Consider the following 23,590-nt stretch of genomic DNA (forward strand, 5'->3'; position numbering starts at 1 on the left):
GGAGTGCAGAAAACTGGTTACCACAGTGGGTGATGCCTGTGTTTTGCAGTCAAAGGTAGAACCAACATGGGGGAGAAAGAAGAAGCAGTTGGAAAGCTGGAAGAGTCAATATCAATACTTGGACTGTCACAAAAGAAAGAAGGATGCATCCGATGGTCCAGAGAGGACCAGAAAGTGTAAGGATTGAGAGTTAACTGTCCGCAGGGGCAAGTGAGATGAAATGTCTGAAGAAAACGCTATCAGCGGCTTCTGGATTGAAGATTTTTTTCAGAATTACATATAGATAGGTTAGAGTGACAATTAGTGAAATTTGTTGTGGAAATAAAAGATCACAAAATCAAAAGTTTAAACTGACCACCATTAATTAATATTCTCTAGAAAAGACAACAGCAACAAACCCAGAAACATGGTCTTTAAAATTACAGTTATTCTCTTCTGTTCTCTGGGTTGCTAGAACTAGCCTAGTAACATGAATAAATTATGGCTCTCTTCCCTAGAACTGTCCTACCCCCAAATAATCAGGAGTTTCTGACAGAGGGAGCAGCTGACAGGCGGTCTTGTGACAGAGGGCTTTAGGGACAGTTAACTAATTACATAGTTCTGGCAGAAAAGGATGAACAAAATATTTGTCAGACCCTACAATTTATAAAATCAAACTTTAAAAGTTCACCTCTGATGATGATAAAAACTAACATTCACCTACAAGTTTTTATACACCAGGCATTCTAAATGCTTCAAATGTATTAAAATCTTTGTATTAGAAATGAGGGAACTTAAGGTGCAAAGAAGCTGAAATTGGTCTTCCTCCTCAGCTAAATAATAGCCCACCAGGGGTTTGATCAAGGCAGCTGGTTCAGGAAATGAAACCTAAACCACTGCCTGTTGCATCTACCCCAAATACTGAGCTCGCACTCATGGTCTCTTTTTAATCATGTATATATGTTCCATAGTTGTTATTATTTTTTTAAAAGAATGTACCTGTTTTACTGTTTGTTTTTAATGTTTGTTTATTTTGAGAGAGAGCGCACGTGTGCGCGTGCACCAGCGGGGGAGGGGCAGAGAGAGGGAGAGAGAGAATCCCAAGCCAGGCTCTGTACTGACAGCAGTACTGATGCAGGGCTTGATCTCATGAACTGTGAGATCATGACCTGAGCCAAAATCAAGAGTTGGGTGTCACCCAGGTGCCCCATAGTTATTATTACTTTTTTTTTAATTTTTTTTTTTTTTTTTTAGAGAGCAAGTGCATGTGCACAAGCAGGGAGGGGCAGAGGGAGAGAGGGAGAATCCTGAGCAGGGCCTCAATCTTGGCAACCCTGGGATCACGACCTGAACCAAAATCAAGAGTTGGATGCTCAACTGACTGAGCCACCCAGGTGCACCATTATTCTTTTATTGTGGTAAAATATACATAACATAAAATTTACCATTGTGAGCTTTTTTAAGTATGCAGTTCAGTGGCATTAGGTTCACTCATATTGTGCAACCATCACCGCTATCGATCTGCAGAACTTTTTCGTCTTTCCACACTGCAACTCCTTACCTATTAAACAGTAACTCCCATTCCCCCTTCCTTGCAGTGCCTGGCAACCACCATTCTATTTTTTGACTCTTTGAAGTACCTCACAGATGTGGAATCATACAATAGTTGTCCTTTTTTGACTGGCTCACTTCACTTAGCATAATGTCACAATGTGTTTAAGATTCATTCATGTTGCTGCATGGGTCAGAATTCCCTTTTTAAGGTCGAATAATATTCCTGTGTGTGTGTGTGTGTGTGTATGTACACGTGTGTACCACATTTTGTTTGTTCATTCATCTATCAATGGGACAGTTGCATTGCTTCCACCTTTGGACTATTGTCAGTAACGTTGCTGTGAACATGGTGTACAAACATCTTTCAAGTTTCTACTTGAAGTTCTTTGGGGCATAGAACATGAAAGGGAATTGCTACATCATATAGTAATTCTACATTTAATTTTTGAGGGAAATGCCGTACCATTTTCCATAGCAGCTGTGTCATTTTACATTCCCCCCAGCAGTTCACATGGGCTTCCAATTTTTCCACATCCTCTTCAACGCTTCTTATTTTCTGTGTGTGTGTGTGTGTGTGTGTGTGTGTGTGTGTGTGTGTGTGTGTGTGTGAGATAATAGCCATCCCAATGGGTGTGAAGTGTCCATAGCTGTTTCAATCCCCTGATTTCATCAGTCCTGAAACTTTGACACTGTCAGCAAGATTTCCAGCTGTTACAAATACTTGTTGCTGGCCACTAGAAAGAAACCTGTTGCACACAAAATGTCTGGCTGTCATCTTAGCACCAAGATGGCAGCTCTAAATCTTTTGGGACCCAGATTTGCCTTCTTAAAGACTTGTTGCTTAAAAGTCCCATATCATCAGTGATTTAAGTGCTAAATGTATTCATTTTATGATTTTAGAAATGAATTGAGAATATTACATCTCAGTTTTCATTATTACATTACAATGATTTCTTAAAAATTAGATTATCATAATATATGAAACCTGAAGAACAGAGCTTGATTTCTAGGATTGTTAGTAATAAAGATCTGCAAATTTTGAGAAGATGCTTAAGTTTAAAAACTTCGCCATAATGCAGTAATTAAATAGGAAGAGTTTTGCTTCTAGAAGAAAGCATAGGCAGTAATCTCTTTTGTTGCCTTAGCAACATTTTTCTAGGTATGTCTTCTAAGGCAAGGGAAACAAAAGCATCAATAAACTATTGGGACAATACAAAAATAAGCTTTTGAACAGCAAAGGAAACCATCAGCAAAATGAAAAGGTAACCTATTGAATGAGAGAAGGTATTTACAAATGATATATCCAGTAAGAGGTTAATATCCAAAATATCTTTAAAAAACTTACACAACTCAACACCAAAAATACAACCCAGTTAAAAAATGAGCAGAGGACCTGAATAGACATTTTGGCCAACAAACCCATGAAAAGATGGCCAACAGCACTAATCATCAAGCAAATGCAAGTCAAAACCACAATGAGATATCACCTCACACCTGTCAGAATGGCTAAAATCAAAAAGTCAAGAAATAATAAGTGTTGGCAAGGATATGGATAAAAAAGGAACCCTTGTGCACTGTTAGTGGGAATGCAAATTAGTGTAGCCACTATGGAAAACAGTGTGGAGGTTTCTAAAAAAATGAAAATTAGAGATACCATATTACCCAGTAATCACATTACTGGGTATTTACCCAAAGAAAATGAAAACACTAATTCAAAAAGATACATGCACACCCCTCTGTTTATTGCAGCATTATTTACAGTAGCCAGGATGTTGAAACTTAAGTGTAGATAAATGAATGGATGAAGATGTGGTATATATATATACAATGGAATATTAATTAACTCAGCAATAACAAAAAATAAGATCTTTCCATTTGCAACAACATGGATGGACCTAGAAGGTATGCTAAGTGAAATAAGTCAGAGAAAGACAAATACCCTATGATTTCACTTATATGTGGAATCTAAAAAACAAAAAGCAAATGAACAGATAAGCCAAAACAAGCAATCAAACAAAAAACCCAGGAGCAGGCCCATAAATAAAGAGAACAAGCTGGTAGTTGCCAGAGGGGAGGGGGGAGGAGATGGGCAGAATGGATGAAGAGGAGTAGGAGGTACAGGCTTCCAGTTACCAAATGAATTAGTCACAGGGATAAAAGGTACAACATAAGGAATATAGTCTGTGGTATTGTAAGAATGTGGTCTGATGATAGATGGTAGTGCAGTTGTGGTGAGCACAGCATAATGAATAGAGAGGTCTAGATCACTATTTGTATACCTACAACTAATGTAATAGATGTCGATTGTACTTGAGTTTAAAAAAAAAAAAAACTTTTTATGAGGTCCCAGTAGTTCGTTTTTGCTTTTGTTTCCCTTGTCTCCAGAGTCATATCTCTAGTAAGGAGTTGCAGCGGCTGAGGTCAAAGAAGTTGCTCCCTGTTTTCTCCCGTAGTATTTTGATGGTTTCCTGGCTTACATTTAGGTCTTTCATCCATTTTGAATTTATTTCTGTGTATGGTGTAAGAAAGTGGTCCAGTCTTATTCTTCTGCTGTCCAGTTTTCCCAGCACCATTTACTGAAGAGACTGTCTTTTTACCATTGGATATTCTTTCCTGCTTTGTCGAAGATTAGTTGGCCATACGTTTGTGGGTCCATTTCTGGGATCTCTATTCTGTTCCATTGATCTTTGTATCTGTTTTTGCACCAGTACCATACTGTCTTGATGATTACAGCTTTGTAATGCAGTTTAAAGTCTGGAATAATTGTGATGCCTCCAGCTTTGGTTTTCTTTTTCAACATTAATTCAGCTATTTGGGGTCTTTTCTGATTCCATACAAATTTTGGAATTGTTCTAGCTCTGCGAAGAATGCTAGTGTTAATTTTGATAGGGATTGCATTGAATGTGTAGATTGCTTTGGGTAGTATCAACATTTTAACAATATTTGTTCTTCCAGTCCATGAGCATGGAATGTTTATCCATTTATTTGTGTCTTCTTCAGTTTCTTTGATAAGCTCTCTGTAGTTCTCAGCATACAGATCTTTTCTCTCTGATCAGGTTTTTTCCTAGGTATCTTACAGTTATTGGTGCAGTTGTAAATGGGGTCAATTCCTTGATTTCTCTTTCTGCTCCTTCATAATTGGTGTATAGAAATGCAACCGATTTTTTTTTAAGTTTATTTTTAGAGAGGGAGAGAGAGTGTAAGCAGGGGAAAGAGAGAGAGAAAGAGAATCCAAGCAGGCTCAGCACTGTCAGCACAGAGCCCAACGTGGGGCTTGATACCACGAACTGTGAGATCATGACCTGAGCTGAAATCAAGAGTCAGAGGCTTAATCGACTGAGCCACCCAGGCACCCCACTGCAACCAATTTCTGTATGTTGATTTTATATCCTGTGACTTTGCTAAATTCATGTATCCATTCTAGCAATTTTTTGGTGGAGTCTTTCGTGTTTTCCACATAGTATCATATCATCCGCGAAGAGTGAAAGTTTGACTTCTTCCTTGCCAATTTGTATGTGTTTTATTTCTTTTTGTTGTCTGATTGTTGAGGTTAGGACTTCCAGGTGAGAGTGGACATCCCTGTCATGTTCCTGACCTTAGGAAAGCTCTTAATTTTTCTCCATTGAGGATGATATTAACTGTGGGTCTTTCATATATGGCTTTTATGATGCTGAGGTATGTTCCTTCTGTCTCTAATGTCTTTTTTTTTAATGTTTGTTTGTTTGTTTGTTTGTTTGTTTGTTTTTGATAGAGAATCAGAAGCAGGCTCTAGACTCTGAGCTGTCAGCACAGAGTCCAGCACGGCATTTGAACTCACAAACAATGAGATCATGACCTGAGCCAAAGTCAGACGTTTTACCAACTGAGCCACCAGGCACCCCTGTCCTTAATTTCTTGAGGGTTTTAATCAAGAAAGGATGCTGTATTTTGTTAAATGTTTTTTCTGCATCTGTTGAGAGGGTCATAATGGTTCTTCCCTTTCTTTTATTAATGTGGTATATCGTGATTGATTGGCAAATATTGAACCAGCCCAGTACCCAGGAATAAATCCCACTTGATCATGGTGAATAATTCTTTTAATGTACTGTTGAATTCGATTTGCTAGTATCTTGTTGAGAATTTTTGCATCCAGGTTTATCAGAAAGATTGACCTGTAATTCTCCTTTTTAGTGAGGTCTTTGGTTTTGGAATCAAGGTAATGCTGACTTCATAGGACGAGTTTGGAATGGGAAAAGATATTTGCAAATGACATATTGGATAAAGGGTTAGTATCCAAAATCTATAAATAATTTATCAATCTCAACACCCAAAAAAACAATGAATAATAATTCATAATAAACCAAATATACCAATAATAAACCAAAAAATAATAATCCAATGAAGAAATGGGCAGAAGACATGCATCGACACTTTTCCAAATAAGACATCCAGATGACACAGACATCCAGCAGACACATGAAAAGGTGCTCAACGTCACTCATCATCAGGGAAATACAAATCAAAACTACAATAAGATACCACCTCACACCTGTCAGAATGGCTAAAATTAACTCAGGTAACATCAGATGTTGGTGATGATAAGGAGAAAGGGGAACCCTTTTGCTCTGTTGGTGGGAATGCAAACTGGTGTGTCCACTCTGGAAAACAGTGTGGTGGTTCCTCAGAAAATTAAAAATAGAACTACCCTACAACCCAGCAATTGCACTACTAGGTATTTATCCAAAGGCTGCAAAAATGCTGAAGGAGCACATGCACCCCAGTGTTTATAGCAGCACTATCAACAATAGCCAATTAGGGAAATAGCCCAAATGTCCATCAGCTGACAAAATGGATAAAGAAGATGTGATATATACATATATGTACAATGGAATACTATCCTGTGATAAAAAAGAATGAAATCGTAACCATTTTCAACAACATGGATGGAACTAAGGTGTATTATGCTAAGCGAAATAAGTCAGTCAGAGAAAGACAAATACCATATGATTTCACTGATATGTGGAATTTAAGAAACAAAACAGATGAACATAGGAAAAGAGAAGGAAAAATAAGATAAAAACAGAGAAGGAGGCAAACCATAAAGGACTTTTAAATACAGAGAACAAACTAAAGTTTGCTGGAGGGAAGGTGGATGGGGGATGGACTAATGGCTGATGGACCTTAAGGAGGGCACTGTTGAGATAAGGGTATTACATCCCTAAATTCTACTCCTGAAACCAATACTACATACAGGTTAAATAACTTGAGTTTAAATTTCAAAAACAAGAATAATACAGTAGATACATATTTACCAATGTGGAAAAACATAAAAATTAAAAAAGAAATGTAAACATATCCTTAATCATTTTTATATTTATTTCATGGAGGAATGATAATACTTAGGATATGTTGGTGAAAAAATATATTTAATTAAAGCAATAGTAAGAGTTTTGCCCATAACCATAAAAATGGGTTTATCTAACGTACTGTCTTTAGATTAAAAAATTATACACCTATTTAACTGATGCCAATTTTTTCTAATTTGCCCAGTTTTTCTGGGTATTTTAGCCTATACAATAATGAAAAATATATTTAAAGTTAATTATATGGAAAACATGTTAATTGGTGTGGAGGAACATAAGTAGTAACATAGTCTTTGCTCTGAAGAAAGTTATAGTATACTTGAAAAAGTAAGAATAAAAAATTTAAATTATAATTTAAAACATGTCAGAAAGGGGTGCCTAGGTGGCTCACTCAGTTAAGTGTCCAGCTTGGTCTCAACTCAGGTCTCGATCCCAGTCATGAATTCAAGCCCCGCATTGGGCTCCATGCTGGGCGTGGAGCTTACTAAACAAAAAACAAATATGTCAGAAAGGTATACCCAATTGATCATTATCAGTAAATAACAAAAGTACTTTAAGAAACCCCTGAATTACGGACTTAAAGCCGTATTACAAAGCTGTATGGTACTGGCACAAAGACAGACAGTCAGATCAATGGAACAGAATAGAGAACCCAAAAATGGACCCACAAACATATGGCCATCTAATCTTTGACAAAGCAGACAAGAATATCCAACGGAATAAAGACAGTGTCTTCAGCAAGTGGTGCTGGGAAAACTGGATGCGACATGCAGAAAAATGAACCTGGACCACCAGACACAGAAATAAACTCAAAATGGATGAAAGACCTCAATGTAAAACAGGAAGCCATCAAAATCCTCAAGGAGAAAGCAGGCAAAAACCTCTTTGATCTTGCCCGCAGCAACGTCTTACTCAACACTTCTCTGGAGGCGAGGGAAACAAAGGCAAAAATGAACTATTGGGGCCTCATCAAAATAAAAAGCTTCTGCACAATGAAGGAAACAATCAGCCAAACTAAAAGGGAACCGACAGAATGGGAGAAGATATTTGCAAATGATATAGTAGAGAAAGGGTTAGTATCCAAAATCTATAAAGAACTTATCAAACTCAACACCCAAAAAACAAATAATCCAGTGAAGAAATGGGCGAAAGACATGAATAGATACCTTTCCAAAGAAGACATCCAGATGGCCAATCGACACATGAAAAACTCAACATCACTTATCAGGGAAATACAAATCAAAACCATGAAGAGATACCACCTCACACCTGTCAGAATGGCTAACATTAACAACTCAGGCAACAACAGATGTTGGCGAAGATGCAGAGAAAGAGGATCTCTTTTGCACTTCTGATGGGGATGCAGACTGGTGCAGCCACTCTGGAAAATAGTATGGAGGTTCCTCAAAAAATTGAAAATAGAACTACCCTACAACCCAGCAATTGCACTACTAGGTATTTATCCACGGGATACGGGTGTGCTGTTTCAAAGGGGCACATGTACCCCAATGTTTATAGTAGCACTATCAACAATAGCCAAAGTATGCAAAGAGCCCAAATGTCCATTGATGGATGAATAAAGAAGATGTAGTGTGTATATATATATATATATATATATATATATATATATATACACACACACACACACACACACACAATGGAGTATTACTCAGCAATCAAAAAGAATGAAATCTTGCCATTCGCAAGTATGTGGATGGAAATAGAGGGTATTATGCTAAGCGAAATTAGAGAAAGACCAATATCATATGACTTCACTCATGTGAGGACTTTAAGATACAAAACAGATGAACCTAAGGGAAGCAAAAAGAATATAAAAACAGGGAAGGGGACAAAACATAAGAGACTCTTAAATACAGAGAACAAACAGAGGGTTGCTAGAGGAGTTGTAGGAGGGGGAATGGGCTAAATGGGAAAGGGGCATTAAGGAATCCACTCCTGAAATCATTGTTGCACTATATGCTGATTAACTTGGATGTAAACTTAAAAAATAAATAAAAAATAAATAGATAAAAGTTAAAAATAAAGCCCTGAATTAGGTCAAAATTTAATAAAGTCTAAAAATAAATTTATTCTGGAAGAGAAACAGTAAATGTCAACTTCTGTTTATTTTAAATTTGTTAAACTATTACTATTAAATTTATATGATGTAGCTACTTTTCTTACCTAATATGTATGAAGACAGTTTCTTAGGAGAACTCATTTATTTTGCACAACAATAGGACATTTTCTACATTGGCAAACCTACCCTGCTTGATCTTCATGTCCGAGTTTATCATGTAAGAGTCATGAATACTGTTTAGCATTTATCTGTTAGTGTTCTGACCTCACTTGCTTCTCGTTTTAAGAAAGTCTTTTTTGATTTGTCCAAGATTCAATCCCTTTTTACTTGTGTAAATTGCTGTATTAAAAGGTATCTTAAAATGACCTTATCCAAATCATAATTTTCTCATTTTCTGATGAGGAAAGAAATTCTCTTGAGCTGTTCCCTTTTTTGTTGATTAAAATATATTGCTAACATATTTTTTCTTTTATATTTTTGTAGCCAGCTATATCAGTTCTGTTAACTTCCTGCTATTTTCTCATCAGATGTAGGCTTTGCAGCCTGACACAGGGTTTACAAAAAAGAAAACAATAAAAAGATTTTCTTGAACATGTATTTTGCCTTTCCCATGTTCCATGTTCTATCCTTTATCTTTTTTAGTGCTTTCTGGCTCTATCCTGCGCTTAGAAATACTTCCCCATTCATTAAAACTGAAGTTAGGATTTTCTGACCCAAAAAGATATTTTCATTGGGCTAGAGTAACCATCTTCAATTTTTGTTTGAGCTGTTCAGATCAAATCTATATAAGGCTATTGCATGTTTTCAGCCCATGTTGTTACTTGTTTGACTTTACTGTGTAGCTAAACATTGTCCTTCATTAATAACTTGATGCCTCATTTGTTACTAATTCCCTTATGTTTCTCTTGGCATGTTCAAATGTGTTCTTATTTAGCTTATAAAAGATTGCTATATTTTACTGTCATCTAGGGTTATCTTGAGTGCTTTTCCAAGCATAATTTTGGTAGCATTTTTCTATTACAGAATAGCTTCCAAGTACTTTTTGATAAATGTTTTAAGTCAGTCTTTCTTAGAATATTCTAAAGATATATAAATGGCTACTAACTTTGCCCAAGTTTTACTTTTTTTCCTTTCCTTTTTTTTCTCATTTTTCTTGAATGATTTACTGTCTGAATCCCTGCCATATAATGGGTGGTTGGTAAATAATAGTTGAATTACCTGAGATTCAGTACTTACTAGAGGACTTAGTGTAATTCTTTTACCTGATTGGATTCCTAGCACATTGTTTTTGTTCCATAGTTGCTAAAAACATAACTTGATTTATAGAGAAGGAATTAATAAAGAATAAGCCCACTTTTATTTTAGCTTTCCTGGTAGTGTTTGACACGTGGCACATTTAATCACCACACCTGGATATATCTACAACTTCTCCCTGGCCTGAATGTTATTTTGCTTATGAACCTGTGTACAATTTTCTATTAAAATACTGCATTTGTTATTTTAGACTCTTACCTTCCTAAATACCTTGCTAATCTCAATGGATTTTTTTAAATCATTGTCATCAACCCGGCAATTGTCATGTACCATAAGATGACTGTTCCTACAATAGCCACATGTGTGTTTATATAACAGAAGCTATTGCCATTCTGCACAAATGTAGAACACTTTTAGACGCCATCATTTGATTAGGGCCTTAAGAGATTATGTTGACTAAAGAGATTGCTGGTGTGGTAGAGGAGGGACGTTACCTGTAGCTGAAGAAAAAAACTTGAATTTAGGAGTGTATTCATTGAGATTAGTACTTCTCTCTGCTGAATTCCAAAGATTAAAGGTTCCTGTACAAAGTCATGACCACTTCAGTTGTACAGCATAATAATTGTGTAGCAGTCTTACGGTAGCAGTGATAGCATCGTATTAATATCATTATGAATTAAATAGAACAGGTATCCTTTTGCACTAGAATTTCATGTGATACCAGTGTGATGATGGTTGATTAATCTTACTGTTTTTGAGGTATTCTCTTTTCTGTCACTAGTAAGAACATTTATTATGCATGAAAGAACACAAATATTGAAGAAGACAAGATTTGAATCTTGTCTAAACCAGGATTTTTATTTTGACAGGTCTTGGAGTACTTAAATGTTAAAGTGCTTTTTACTTAAATGTAATGTATCGTTTAGAGTTCTTATGTTCCTAGGCTTAGTATTTTTGTGATCTAGAATTTGTGTATCTTAATGAGGCTGGAGTGTTAGTTATCTGCTTGCAGGAAAATGAACTACTGGCATTGGAACAAGAATTTGTTTTAAGGGCCTGGTTAGCGTGTGGTAGGTGCTATTCTAGACTTTGGGCCTGTAGGGAAGAAAGATGGACGTAACAATTTTCCTGTTTTGAGGAGCTCACAGACTGGTTTCTGTTTTTATAAACTGGTTAATAAATTAATTAAAAGGCAGTTTAAGTGCTAGAGGAGAACTGTGTATTCAATGCCATGAAGACATGGGAAAGGTTGCACCTTCCTTCCTGTACAGCCTTGGAAGCCTCCTCCAAGGAGAGGTGTCTTTTGCATTAAGTCCTGACTGTGCATCTGGCGATACCTTGTGTATTAGAAAACACTTTATTCTATATTCTGATGAAAATAAAACTCATTTTAAATGTTAAATATTCCCCTTTATTGTTAAAATCATGCTTGAAATACAGTGACTTAAGGGGAGAAAGGAAGCTTTACTTTGTACTTTCCATAGTTGTTGGAAAACAGTTTTTTCCTCAAGAAGGCGTTTGAGATGAGCATTTATGTTGTTACCCCTTTAAATTTCAATTCTTAAGCCTACAACCCATAGCATTCAGTGGAAACGTTTAGTTAAGGAACTGCCTTAGTAATACTCCTTTGAAGTTTCACTACTTAGCTCTTTAAAAAATTATTCAAAGCCCTTTAAGTGTAATTTGCAACCTTGCCCATGTTCATCTATACAATTTACTTAAAAAGAGCACCTATTCTATATGTTTAAAAATTATTACCTGCCTGAAGCAACAATAGAAGTGTGTGAATGTGTATAAATACATAATTATTGCAGATCTAATATACAAAGTCAAGATTTTTGTTGCTTGTTCTCTTCTGTAATTTTTTTGCTTCATTATAGCTTTGCTATTAAATACCTTATTTGAGCATTTTTCTTTCTAAAAACTGGGGTTTTTTTTGCAAATTTTAACTAAGAAAGCAATAACCATAAATGAAACTTACATATATTATTCAAACAAGTTCCCAGAAAAATACTGAACTTAAATAATAAAATACGTAAACTACAACTACAAACTTCTGACATCTTTTATTGTTGGAAGTCCTACCATACCTTTTTTTTAAAGAACATATAGCAATACAGATTTATTTGCAGTCTGGGGTTTCTCTTTTAAAATATGTATATTTGTGTATTATGATTTGTGATATACTACTATTTTGCTAAATACATCATTTTGTACTATTAGGATCTACAACTAGAATATGGACAAGGACACCAAGGTAGTTACTTTTTGGGTGCAAACAAGTAAGTAAAGTTCTTTTTAAATTAAATTTATATTCAAGAATAATTAAGTTGCTTTATATTTTAATTTATTTATTACATATATCTTGTGCATTTTATTACATATTTAATATAGAAAAATATGTTAATATTTCCAGAAGTAAATTGTATTAGTCTGGTAGATAGGTTTTTATAATACGCTTTCAACTTTTCTTCATTGCTACCTTGCTAATCATTTAGTAATTGTCATAATGGAGACATTATGTTTTTTATATCAAGCTACTTTGTAGACCTTACTTGTTAGAGAAAACGAAGTACATTCCAACTGAAGACGATACATGTTTCAGAATTTTTTTATTTTATTTTTAAGGTTGACCTGTTTATTCCTTACAAAACTTGCTTTGGTACATATCCCAGGTGTGTTGGCTCTGAAAATAGCTGAAAATATTCACAGTGTTTAGAACTCTTTATCCTAACATTTTAGTTGTTAAGAGCTTTCCAAAAAGGAGATAGTAGTTAAAATGCATCTGCTGTCTTCAGAATTATCAATTCATGCAACAAGTAAATAGAACAATTATTCAAGGCCTCTCCTGTACACCAGGCACTGTCTAGGTGGTACAGCACTGTGGTGAAAAGGCAGCTTACAAGGAGTAACAATTTAAGTTGTTCATAGTCCTCAGCAGAGTAAGGGGACAGGACTCTGCTGTTCTTTGTAGATTCTCATTTTCTGAGTTCATGGAGAAATTACCATTATAAAATCTAATGTGTAAGGAAATACAATTTAAATTGTCAAAATCTCTCAGCAATGTAGATATTGTTTTAACAATCAGAACATCTTAAAATTGCAACATATAATTTCACTTACACATTAGAGAGTTGAAAAATATATATACATCCATAGTTTAAGCAGTTGAGGAACGATGACTGAAGACAGTAGTTCAGATTTAAAGACAATGCAAAATCGTGTCTCCTTTTTTTAGACTAAATGTTTAATTTAAATACCCTATCTTTTCTCAACACAGAGAAGAGACTTTGAATGACCGCCTAGAGAAATGCATTAGTTTGGATTTAAGCTGCATTTCAATTAAATACGATGAATTTGTTTTTAATTAACCTGATTTAAGTTTCCTAAAATGGGAAAAAGGCATACAGTTTCCCTGATAGAAAAATGAGATTTTATCTAAATAGTAACTGTGTGCTATTTATAATCTCTCCTGATTCATTAATGGACAGCAAAGGAAGGTTTGTCTCATAGTGGTTAGCAAATAAAAATTCTGAAGTGCTTTTTTTATTATTTTGTCTTAATATAAGGTCACTAGTTTTAAGGACCTTGTTAGCAAATTTTGGTGTATTTTAAGAGACAGTGGATGATTCGGAGAAAAATTCCATTTACACTTTTTTGGTTCATTTTAAATATATTTTTAAATTATATACTAGCAAAAATGCAAAAAAGAAATATGGCCCATCACTAAATGCTTTTCCAGATTCCTTAGTTCCCATTGTCTAATATCTGATTGTTAGACATTTTCATAGTATATAGTTACTTTGGCTAGGTAAAATGTTAATAATTTGCCCAACCTTCATTTTTTGATTAATTGGATCCCTGCTTAAGGAACTGTATTCTATATAACGAATCACTGGCAAGGTAGGTTGGCCAAAAATTTGACCTTTGGCTGTGTTTCGTGTACAGGTATATACATACATGTGACATGAGCATGGATGTAGCACTTCTCTTACTGTACTGATATGTCTGCTTTATTCTTGTGACCAGGCAGTGTTTTAAAACTCACAGGATTTCCTGCTTTCTCCATAGGTGATCAGGCAGACAGATTTCCATTTATGGGTTTCTACCTATTCCAGACCATACAAGAACTAAGATAGGCTGTAGGTGTTTTTTTTTTTTTTTTAATAGAATATGTATTTTGACTTAACTGAGTTTTCTTTTCTCTTGAATGCTGTTGTTGGGGTCAACTTTTCTGATTATTTAAAACCAACAAAATACTATTTTTAAAAGAAAACTAAATTATTTCTGATTGTTTTTAATGTAGAGCAAAGATTCTAGAGATAAATTCTCTTCTAAAGACTTAAATAATGGTGAAAAAAGTAACTTGAATTACACAGTTCCTAGCACAGTTGAGTGTAGTAGTAGTGAATGCCATATCTGGAGTCAGAACTGTCTCTTCCTGTAAGCTATGTGACTTTGAGAAATTTACCTCAATTTTCTCTAGTAAAATGGGGATTATAATAGTCCCTGCCTTGTAGGGTGCTAAGGGTGAAATGTAATAATCATTGCAAAGCATTTTTAGGACAGTTACGGTTTAATAAATACTTATTAATTGCCCTTATTTGTGTAGTATTTACTCAGTAAGTAATTTATTATAAAAGCAAGTGAATGTGAGTGAATAAAACTGCTCTTTGGTTTTAAAGAAATAGATTTTTTGATTTGTCTTCAGATATACTCAGGACAATACTTAAAGATTGTTTTTAGCTACTTAGACAATTTCAGAAGATTTCAGAAACCAGCATGTGAATTTCTTAGCTAATTTTAATATGCTAAATATTTTGGCTGTGGGTTTTTCTTTCTCTTTTTTTTTTCACTTCCCTGTGTCAGTTTCTTCACTTTCATCAGTTAAATTTGTGATTGCATATTGATCCCCATTTTTAACATTTTCATCCAGATTTCCTAATGTTTTTAGACTGACTTAGTAACTCAGTATCTGTGGGCATCGTTTTTGTTTTACTTCATTCACTACTTTCTAAAAATTCCATAACAGAAGAATCCACATGGACCAGTGAATAGTGGTTTATTGTATAGCACCCAATCTTGGTGATTAAATCAGTGTTACTTTTCCCCAGGGCTCACAAGATACAGTATTTACCATAAATGCACCTCTTAGCAAATTTAGCCATGTTTCACTTTCTCTTTTATAAAGCCTGAGAAGCAAATCATATATCCTACTTTTCATTAACACTTCATGAATTCTGTAAGTTTATTAACAAAATACCTGTTAACACATAGTAGGAGATATACTAGTAAATGAATTGAAAATATACGTGAGTCCCTAACAATAAAGCATAGCTGCTTTTCCATGTTCTCTTATTCAGCCTTTCTCTCTTATTCTTGGAGAACATAGTACTCCTGGGAACATTCTTTTTTAAAAAGTGGAATGCCCTGTAAGTCCAATTAAATATGGTAATTGAAAAATAAAATGCATTTTTACTTTACTTCTTAATTGTTTTCAAATCTGAATATTCTCTATTGGAAAAAGAGGTGCACCCCCCCCAAAATACTGGCATGTGCTTAAGAAAAAAATTTTTTCCTATCTTCTAAAATGATATAAAAGCCCACTATACAGTTCAGAGATACTATATTTAACTTGGTAACATAGTTTAAAGCAGTGCTTCCTAAATTTTTGGTCTCAGGATCCCTTTACACTCTTTAAATTACTGAGGACTCCAGAGCTTTTGTTTATCTGTGTTATAACTGTCAATATTTACGGTATTGGAAATTTAAACTGAGAACTTTTCAAAATATTTATTTACTTAAAATAGTAATATACTCATTACATGTTATCATAAATAACACTTTGTGTGTGTGTGTTTAAAATTCCTCATGGGGGCACCTGAGTGGCTCAGTTGGTTGAGCGTCTGACTTCGGCTCAGGTCATGATTTTGCAGTTTGTGAGTTCGAGCCCCACGTCAGGTTCACTGCTGTCAGGCTGTCAGCGCAGAGCCCGCTTCCGATCTTCTGCCCCCCTCTCTCTTTCCCTACCCCACTTGCGCTCTCTACAAAAATAAATATTTTTTAAAAATTTTCTCATCATTAAGGACCAATTTAAATGCCACCTCAAACCTAACACCGTGTAATTCCTCTCATGAGATTTAGAAGCAGCAAATAATTGCATTAATAGATTTTATATATGTCCATGTAATTCAACAAACTTTATTGTGGCCCACTAATAACATTTTTTATGAAAAACAGCTATCTTTCTGAAACAAAATAATAGTAAGGAAATTGGCATTGTTTTATATTTTTTTGCAAATCTCTTTAATATCTGGCTTATTAGAAGACAGCTGAATTCTCATATCTGCTACTAATCTGTTGTGTTATCATGTATCTTATAACCTCTGGAAAACTCCAGAGTTTCATTCCCAATGAAAAAATTAACAGTGAAAAAGGTAAATGCTTTTTTGTATTATATGTATCATGAAACTAATTTTATTCTTGCAGACCCCCTACAGGAGGCCAAGGGACCTCTGGGATCCCTAGACCACACTTAGAATTGCTAGCTTAAAGAAATGTTGTGTAGCCCATCATAATAAAGAAAATGTGAATTGAGTACTTACTGTATTTTAAATTACTATTCCAAGCATTTTACCCATATTCATTGTATCTTTCGATAAATGCTTTGATGTAGGTACTGTTATAATTCCTGTTTTACAGATATGGAAACTGAAGCAATGGGAAATCAAAGTACTTATTGAAGGCCACACGGCTTACAGTGGCAGAGGCGGGACTCAGATGCAGGCTGTCTTTGCTTTACAGGCTGGCATCACTTATGATCCTGCCCGTAGTCAGAAGCTCCCATCTCCCTAGAACTAGCCCTTGAAGAGCTTTGTGAATAAGATCATACATTTGACTGAAGTACCTCAAATTTTTTTATCTGCAGAGTAGGATTTGCGATTAGTTTATGGCCTTCCCATGTCATTTACCACTCAAGTTAGAGCTTTGTCATTTTTTAATACTTAGGTTGTTAGTAAGCTGGCCTAATTAAAATATTTGAAGACTAAAATGTATTCTGTTGCTCATACCAGCTAACTTTACCTTTCAATTTCTCTGGTTTTATGTTTTGACAATTGTAAGGGGAGTTTTTTCCAGTATATATCAGTGGGAAAAATGATCAGAAGGTATTGCCTTACCTTTTGAGGAGAGTAGATTTTCCGTTGTCTCACTTTACCTCAGTAATCTATTAGTAACCATATTTCTCCCTATCCCGTTGGCTTTAAGAAGGCTGCTGAGTTTTTATGCTTGAAGAGTGCAACATAGGAGGTTCGCTGCATGGACTTGCAGCGAAAAGGAAGGGAACTCAGGAATGCCGTGAGTTCTCTCTCACATTCCTGAATAGCAAAGTTTCATAACTTGCTCCTAATGATAAAATCCTCGCACCTGGTCTGATACAGGCTTAGTCTCCCAAAAGTGTAAATGTGTTTGCCAGTACACCACTGGAGAACAGATATCTCAGGTAAGTGAGTGTCTTCTGTGAAAGCAAAGTGCTACTACATTCATGTATTCACATCACATGCATGCATGCTTTTGCAGAGAGATCCAACATGTTGAGTTTCATTTTGTAGGATTGCCTGAGAGCATGATTTTTTTTTTAAAGTGTGTCACCTTCCTTATTTTAAGAAAAAGAAAATATAATTTCAGGTGTCAGGTAAAATGTTCCAGGTAGAATTTGAATCCTGGAAACCCCTGACTATGACCCTGCAATTATGGTTTTGTCAGTCCTATTGTGACATTTCATGGTGGGTTGTCCTCTGTTTGAACTGGTATTTTTCAATAAACATTAGGATTTATTTTGTTCATTTCAAATACATGTATGAAGACATTAGCAGCAGAAAATACAGATATATTATTAAGTATAACTTGATGTTCTGTGGCATAGAGATCATTGTAGCTGATGTTAGAAAATAGTAAAAAGTAATTTAAAAATTTATGGTTAAGGTTCAAATGATGAAAATATGTACTTGGTATTCCTTTCCTTATTTATTCACATTGTTTTTTGTTTTTTGTTTTTTTTTTCTTTTAAGGAGTCTTCTGAAGTCTGTTGAAGAAGAATTACATCAGCGGTAATTTTGATTTTTAATTAAGCTTAAAATATTTTTTGTCACAGAGAGTAGAGTCTGTTTGCCCCCTTCTCTGTCATGTAGCCTCATGTTTTGTTGTTTAATTCTGAATCCTGTAAAGCTGCAGAAATAAAATGCTGTCTTGCAGTAGCCCTTCCTACACTTTGTAAAATTTCTTCTTAAGCCATTTTGGTGAAGTCCATTTAGTAACAGTGGAATTATCCTTTGTCCTTAGAGGGCACGTGGCACATTTAGAAGATGATGAAGGGGATGATGATGAATCCAAGCAGTAAGTTCTTTCTCTGTTTTTGATAAAAGATGTCATTTGATGTGATTTCATAGGTTTGACAGCTTTATATTGAGAGTATTATGGGTTATATCACAGTTTCTTTCTCTGTTCTAGTTGTGTTACCTCAGGCAACCTTAACAAAATACCATGGAGAGGTGGTCTAAACAGCAAGTTGTCTCACAGTTCTGGAGGCTGGGAGGTTCAGGCTCCAGCTGCTAGCCAGTTTGGTTCCTGGCGAGAGTTCTCTTTCGGCCTGCAGATGGGTGTCTTTTCACCATGTTCTCACATGGGCTATCATCAGCGCATGCATGCATGCATGCACGCAGAGAGAGAAACCTCTCTCCCCTTTTCGTAGAAGGCCTCTAATCCTATCCAACTAGGACCTCACTCTTACGACCTCATTTAACCTTCCACTAAACATTAGAATATGAACACAATTCAGCCAAGTTGTCTACCTCTCTGACAAGGATCACTTTTCCTCCCATTTCCAATAATGGGGTCATCATTTCCATTGCAGACCTCCACTATTTCCACTGGAGAATGGCCTTTAATGTGTACATTCTACCAGTATTCTCTTGGTAGTTATTGATGCATTCTCTAAGAAGAGGGAAACTTTCTCTTTAGCTCTCTCTCTCAGCAAAATCATTGTTAGCGTCCATATTTCTAGCATGTACCTCAGAACTCTTCCAGCCTCTACTTGTTACTTGATTCCAAAACTGCTTCCACAGGGGTGCCTGGTTGGCTCAGTCGGTTGAACGTCCAACTCTTGATCTCAGCTCAGGTCATGATCTCACCGTTCATAGATGGAGCCCTGCGTTGAGCTCTGCACTGACCGCGTGGAGCCTGCTTGGGATTTGGGATTCTCTCTCTCCCTCTCTCTCTGCTCCTCCTCCGTGCTCGCTCGCTCGCTCTCTCTCTCTCTCTTTCTCTCTCTCAAATAAACTTTAAAGAAAAAATCTTAAAAAATAAAAGCAGATCTTCCACATTTGGGGTATTTGTTGTAGCAGTACTCCACTCCTTGTTACCAAGCTGTGTCTTAGCTTAGGCTGCCATTACAAAATACCACAGACTGAGTAACTTGAATAACAGAAATTTGTCACAGCTCTATTCTGTTCCTGGTGATGGCCCTCTTACCTGGCTTGTAGACAACTGCCTTCTTTCTGTGTCCTCAGATGGCCTTTCCTTGGTGTGTACAAAGAGAGTGAGGAGAGATCTCTCTTCCTCTTCTTACGAGGTTCTGTTGGATCAGATATATGGGAATATTTTCACTTACATAAGCATTCAGGCTTAGTTTTTTTAGATTCTCTTTTTTTCTTTAAAGAAAAGTGCAGTTTCATGGTAGAGTGACAGGTACCTGACTAGCAGTTGGAGGCATAAAGGCATAGGTTTTCTTTTCTGTCTCAGTACTCTTTGACCTTGAATCAGGTCACTTAACTTCTCTGGACGTGTTTCCTCATCTGAGAGTTTATGCTCCATCTTTTAAGTTTTTGTATATCAAAAACTCCCAATTCTGAGTTATAATGAATCTTAGCTTCAATCAGATAAATTCTGCCTAAAATTTTGTAGAGAATGTATGTAGCTTTTGATGAGCTTCATCAGAGATGTTTCATGTCTAACAGTAATAAAAATGAAGCTTACATTGTGATATATTTTTATACTATATCATTTTGCTGTTTTTCCCTAACTAGTTGTCGCTAGTGTTTTCATAATAATTACCATTCAATTGATATAAACTAGAATTGTAGTTATCTTTTCCTATTTTAATTTGAAACCAAGAAAGCATGTCAACTTAATTACTTCTGAATAAAACTTCATTCAGCATAACGTGAACATTGTACAGAACGTTTTGGAAAACACTCATAATCTCAGGAAAGGGAACTTGTTTCTGTAAATTTTCTTCCATATCTTTGAAAAATTAATTATACTTTAGTAATCATTCAATTCTGATCCTAAACTTTTACGTTTTTATAGTTCAACCATGAAAGCAAAAGTTCCACCTCCTTTGCCACCAAAGGTAAGCAGGTTTGTTTTTCAGTTTGAATTATGTGTGGGTGTGGGTGTGTGTGGTTGGTCTGTCACATCAGTACTACATTAATAGTTACTCCGTAGCTTATTTTCACTTGAGAGCCACAAGAAAACATGAAGTTACCAGCCATGATATTGATGATTGTGATTAATTTTGGTTGCTTTTTTAAATTATCCAACTTGTCATTTAGTATTTATTCTAAATAATAAAGTTCTAGAAATTTATACATGAAAATGATTAAATTAATGGGTTAGTATTAATTCACCTGGCTTAGAAATCTCACATTTTTTGTAAGATTTTTTTCCTTCAGAAGCTATGATCTAGTAAATGATTTCCTAAGAATGGGTAATGGGTAGTGATTTATTATCATAGATACTAAATTATCAGAAGGTACTTTTACATTTAAAAAACAATAAGAATAATTTTCAAAAATTTTTGGCAACTGTTTTGTCAGAAACATTGTAAAATGCTAAAATTCTCACTGATGGGTTTTTTTTAAAAGGCACAATGAGTTAATATAGGTAATACTAATATAAATTTATTTTATGAGTTTATATGCACAGCAAGTTTTAATTATAAAATGAACTGTTTATAAAATGAGCTGTTACAAGGTTTGAAATCAGGGTTTATAAATGACAATTGGAGTCTGGCCCGTCTTGGCATCTAATGTTTTACTATATTTTCATTTAGGTTATTCAACTATCATTTCATTTTATACTTTAAAAAAATTATGAAGGCTTTGAAATCCAGGTTTATAATGTTTATTTTTGAGAGAGAGAGACAGAGTGAGAACAGGGGAGGAGCATAGAGGTAGGGAGACAGAATCAGAAGCAGGCTCCAGGCTCCAAGCTGTCAGCACAGAGTCCGACGTGGGGCTCGAACTCATGAATCACAAGACCATGACCTGAGCCAAAGACACTTAACTGACTGAGCCACCCAGGTGTCCCGAAATCAGGGTTTATAAACAAGAATTAGAGTCTGACCAGTCTTGGCGTCTAATGTATTACTGTATTTTGTTTCATTTTATACTTTAAAAAAATTATGTTTCCCACAGATAAATAATACTGTATTTGCTTGTTTTGTTTTACATTAAAATTTCAAAAACATAAGTGTGAACAATCTTTCTAGTAAGGGACACATTAAGAATTTATAAATTCTCCAAACCTTCAGCTGACTGGGGCTTTTTCCATTGTCTGCACAGAAAGTTTCTTAGCCATTCCATATTGCGGTGTTAGTCTTTTCCAGTATGATAGAATTTTAATTGGTATCTTCTCCTGCCCCAGTCTGAAAGGTTAGGCATTAACATAAAAGACATTGAGTCATCTAAAAAATTTTTTTAATGTTTGTTTATTTTTGAGAGAGACAGAGACAAAACATGAGAGGGTGAGGGGCAGAGAGAGAGGGAGACACAGAATCTGAAACAGGCTCCAGGCTCAGCGCTGTCAGCACAGAGCCCGACGTGGGGCTCGAACTCACAGACTGCGAGATCATGACCTGAGCTGAGGTCGTACGTGCAACCGACTGTACATTGAGTCATCTAAAAGAAACAGTTTAGTCTTAGAAAGAACTGTAATTTGATTAGTCTGAATGTTTAAAATAAAGAGACTCATTTAAATTGGAGATCAGAAAGAGCAGAATATTTTTATTTAGCAAGTCTAGATAGGAAGGCTTGAGAAGGAATTAATAGAAAAGGACCTTTTATCTGAGAAAACATGTTACTGTACATTTTTAGGATATATATTAAGATAATATGAATCAGTTGAATAACCTTAAAGCTCAGCTAGTAAACACAGAATAGTATTTACTTCAGGAAAGACGTTTAATATTTTTCCTTTTTGAATGAAACAAGTAATTTCATGTTTAATCATTGATCTCCTTTTCTGTATTATTTCAGCCTAAGTCCATATTCATACCACAGGAAACTCATTCTACTGAGGATGATAATCAAGGAACCATCAAGAGATGTCCTATGTCAGAGAGCCCAGCAAAACCATCCCAAGTTCCACCCAGACCACCACCTCCCAGATTACCTCCACAAAAGCCAATTGCTTTAGGTAATGGGTGAAGGGAGGGTGAAATAAGTACGTTACCAGGTTTTCGTACTGTGTGAAGAAAATGGAGGTGTCTTTTCTTTTTTTTTTTTTTTTTTTTAATGTTTATTTATTTTTGAGACAGAGAGAGACAGAGCATGAACGGGGGAGGGTCAGAGAGAGGGAGACACAGAATCTGAAACAGGCTCCAGGCTCTGAGCTGTCAGCACAGAGCCCGACACGGGGCTCGAACTCACGGACCGCGAGATCATGACCCGAGCCGAAGTCGGCTGCTCAACCGACTGAGCCACCCAGGCGCCCCATGGTGTGTCTTTTCTTTTAAGAGTATCTGAAATTCCTTTGAGGGAGGGGAGAAGGAAGGCAGTGACTGTAGAGATGGTTTCTGCTTTTTTGCCACATAGTTTGAAGTGTTCGTATATGACAGGATTACTGTGACCCATTCTGGTATTAAAATGTCCTTGTTTCTCATTTCATATCTAGCCTTCTTTCTTGGGGAATTGTAAATGCTCAGTTCATCAGTTATCTTAGTGTGGCAATAGAAGAAACTGAATGAACAAGGACAATGTGTTTTGGTTGTAGGCTACTTGTGTTTTAGAAAAAGAAAAGAGGGTTCTTCATCTAACTCCTTTCTTTTTTTTATTTCATATTATCATTTTTAGAAAAATGATTGTCACTTTTGCTAGTTATTTGTCTCCAAATTAATACTAGAAGATGCTGTTTTAGTACTGTATTGTGTATTATGCAAAAGAAACAATTAAAAAGCAACTAAAATTTCCTAGATATTGTAGATTGCCCCTTCCTGAAAGTAGTTATATATTCAGTATTTCTTTGTTTTTCGTATTAATATATGTGCTTAGATATAACCTGATTTTAAATTTGTCTCTATGAGGGGCACCTGGGTGGCTCAGTT

The 23,590-nt window shown here is 35.5% G+C and overlaps 1 protein-coding gene across 4 annotated transcripts in view; it reads left to right on the top strand.

Annotated features, from left to right (window-relative positions):
* Positions 1-23,590, top strand: part of MAP4K3 (mitogen-activated protein kinase kinase kinase kinase 3) — a 206,172-nt gene that overhangs the window by 148,136 nt on the left and 34,446 nt on the right. For all 4 annotated transcript variants that reach the window (XM_023251934.2, XM_023251935.2, XM_045054659.1 and 1 more), the window contains 5 exons: positions 12,433-12,491; positions 18,279-18,317; positions 18,550-18,603; positions 20,575-20,617; positions 22,524-22,683. In XM_023251934.2, the coding sequence (XP_023107702.1) occupies positions 12,433-12,491; positions 18,279-18,317; positions 18,550-18,603; positions 20,575-20,617; positions 22,524-22,683 (355 nt within the window). The remainder of the gene's footprint in view (positions 1-12,432; positions 12,492-18,278; positions 18,318-18,549; positions 18,604-20,574; positions 20,618-22,523; positions 22,684-23,590) is intronic.

The sequence above is a fragment of the Felis catus genome, chromosome A3 (assembly GCF_018350175.1).
Source record: "Felis catus isolate Fca126 chromosome A3, F.catus_Fca126_mat1.0, whole genome shotgun sequence".
NCBI lineage: Eukaryota > Metazoa > Chordata > Mammalia > Carnivora > Felidae > Felis > Felis catus.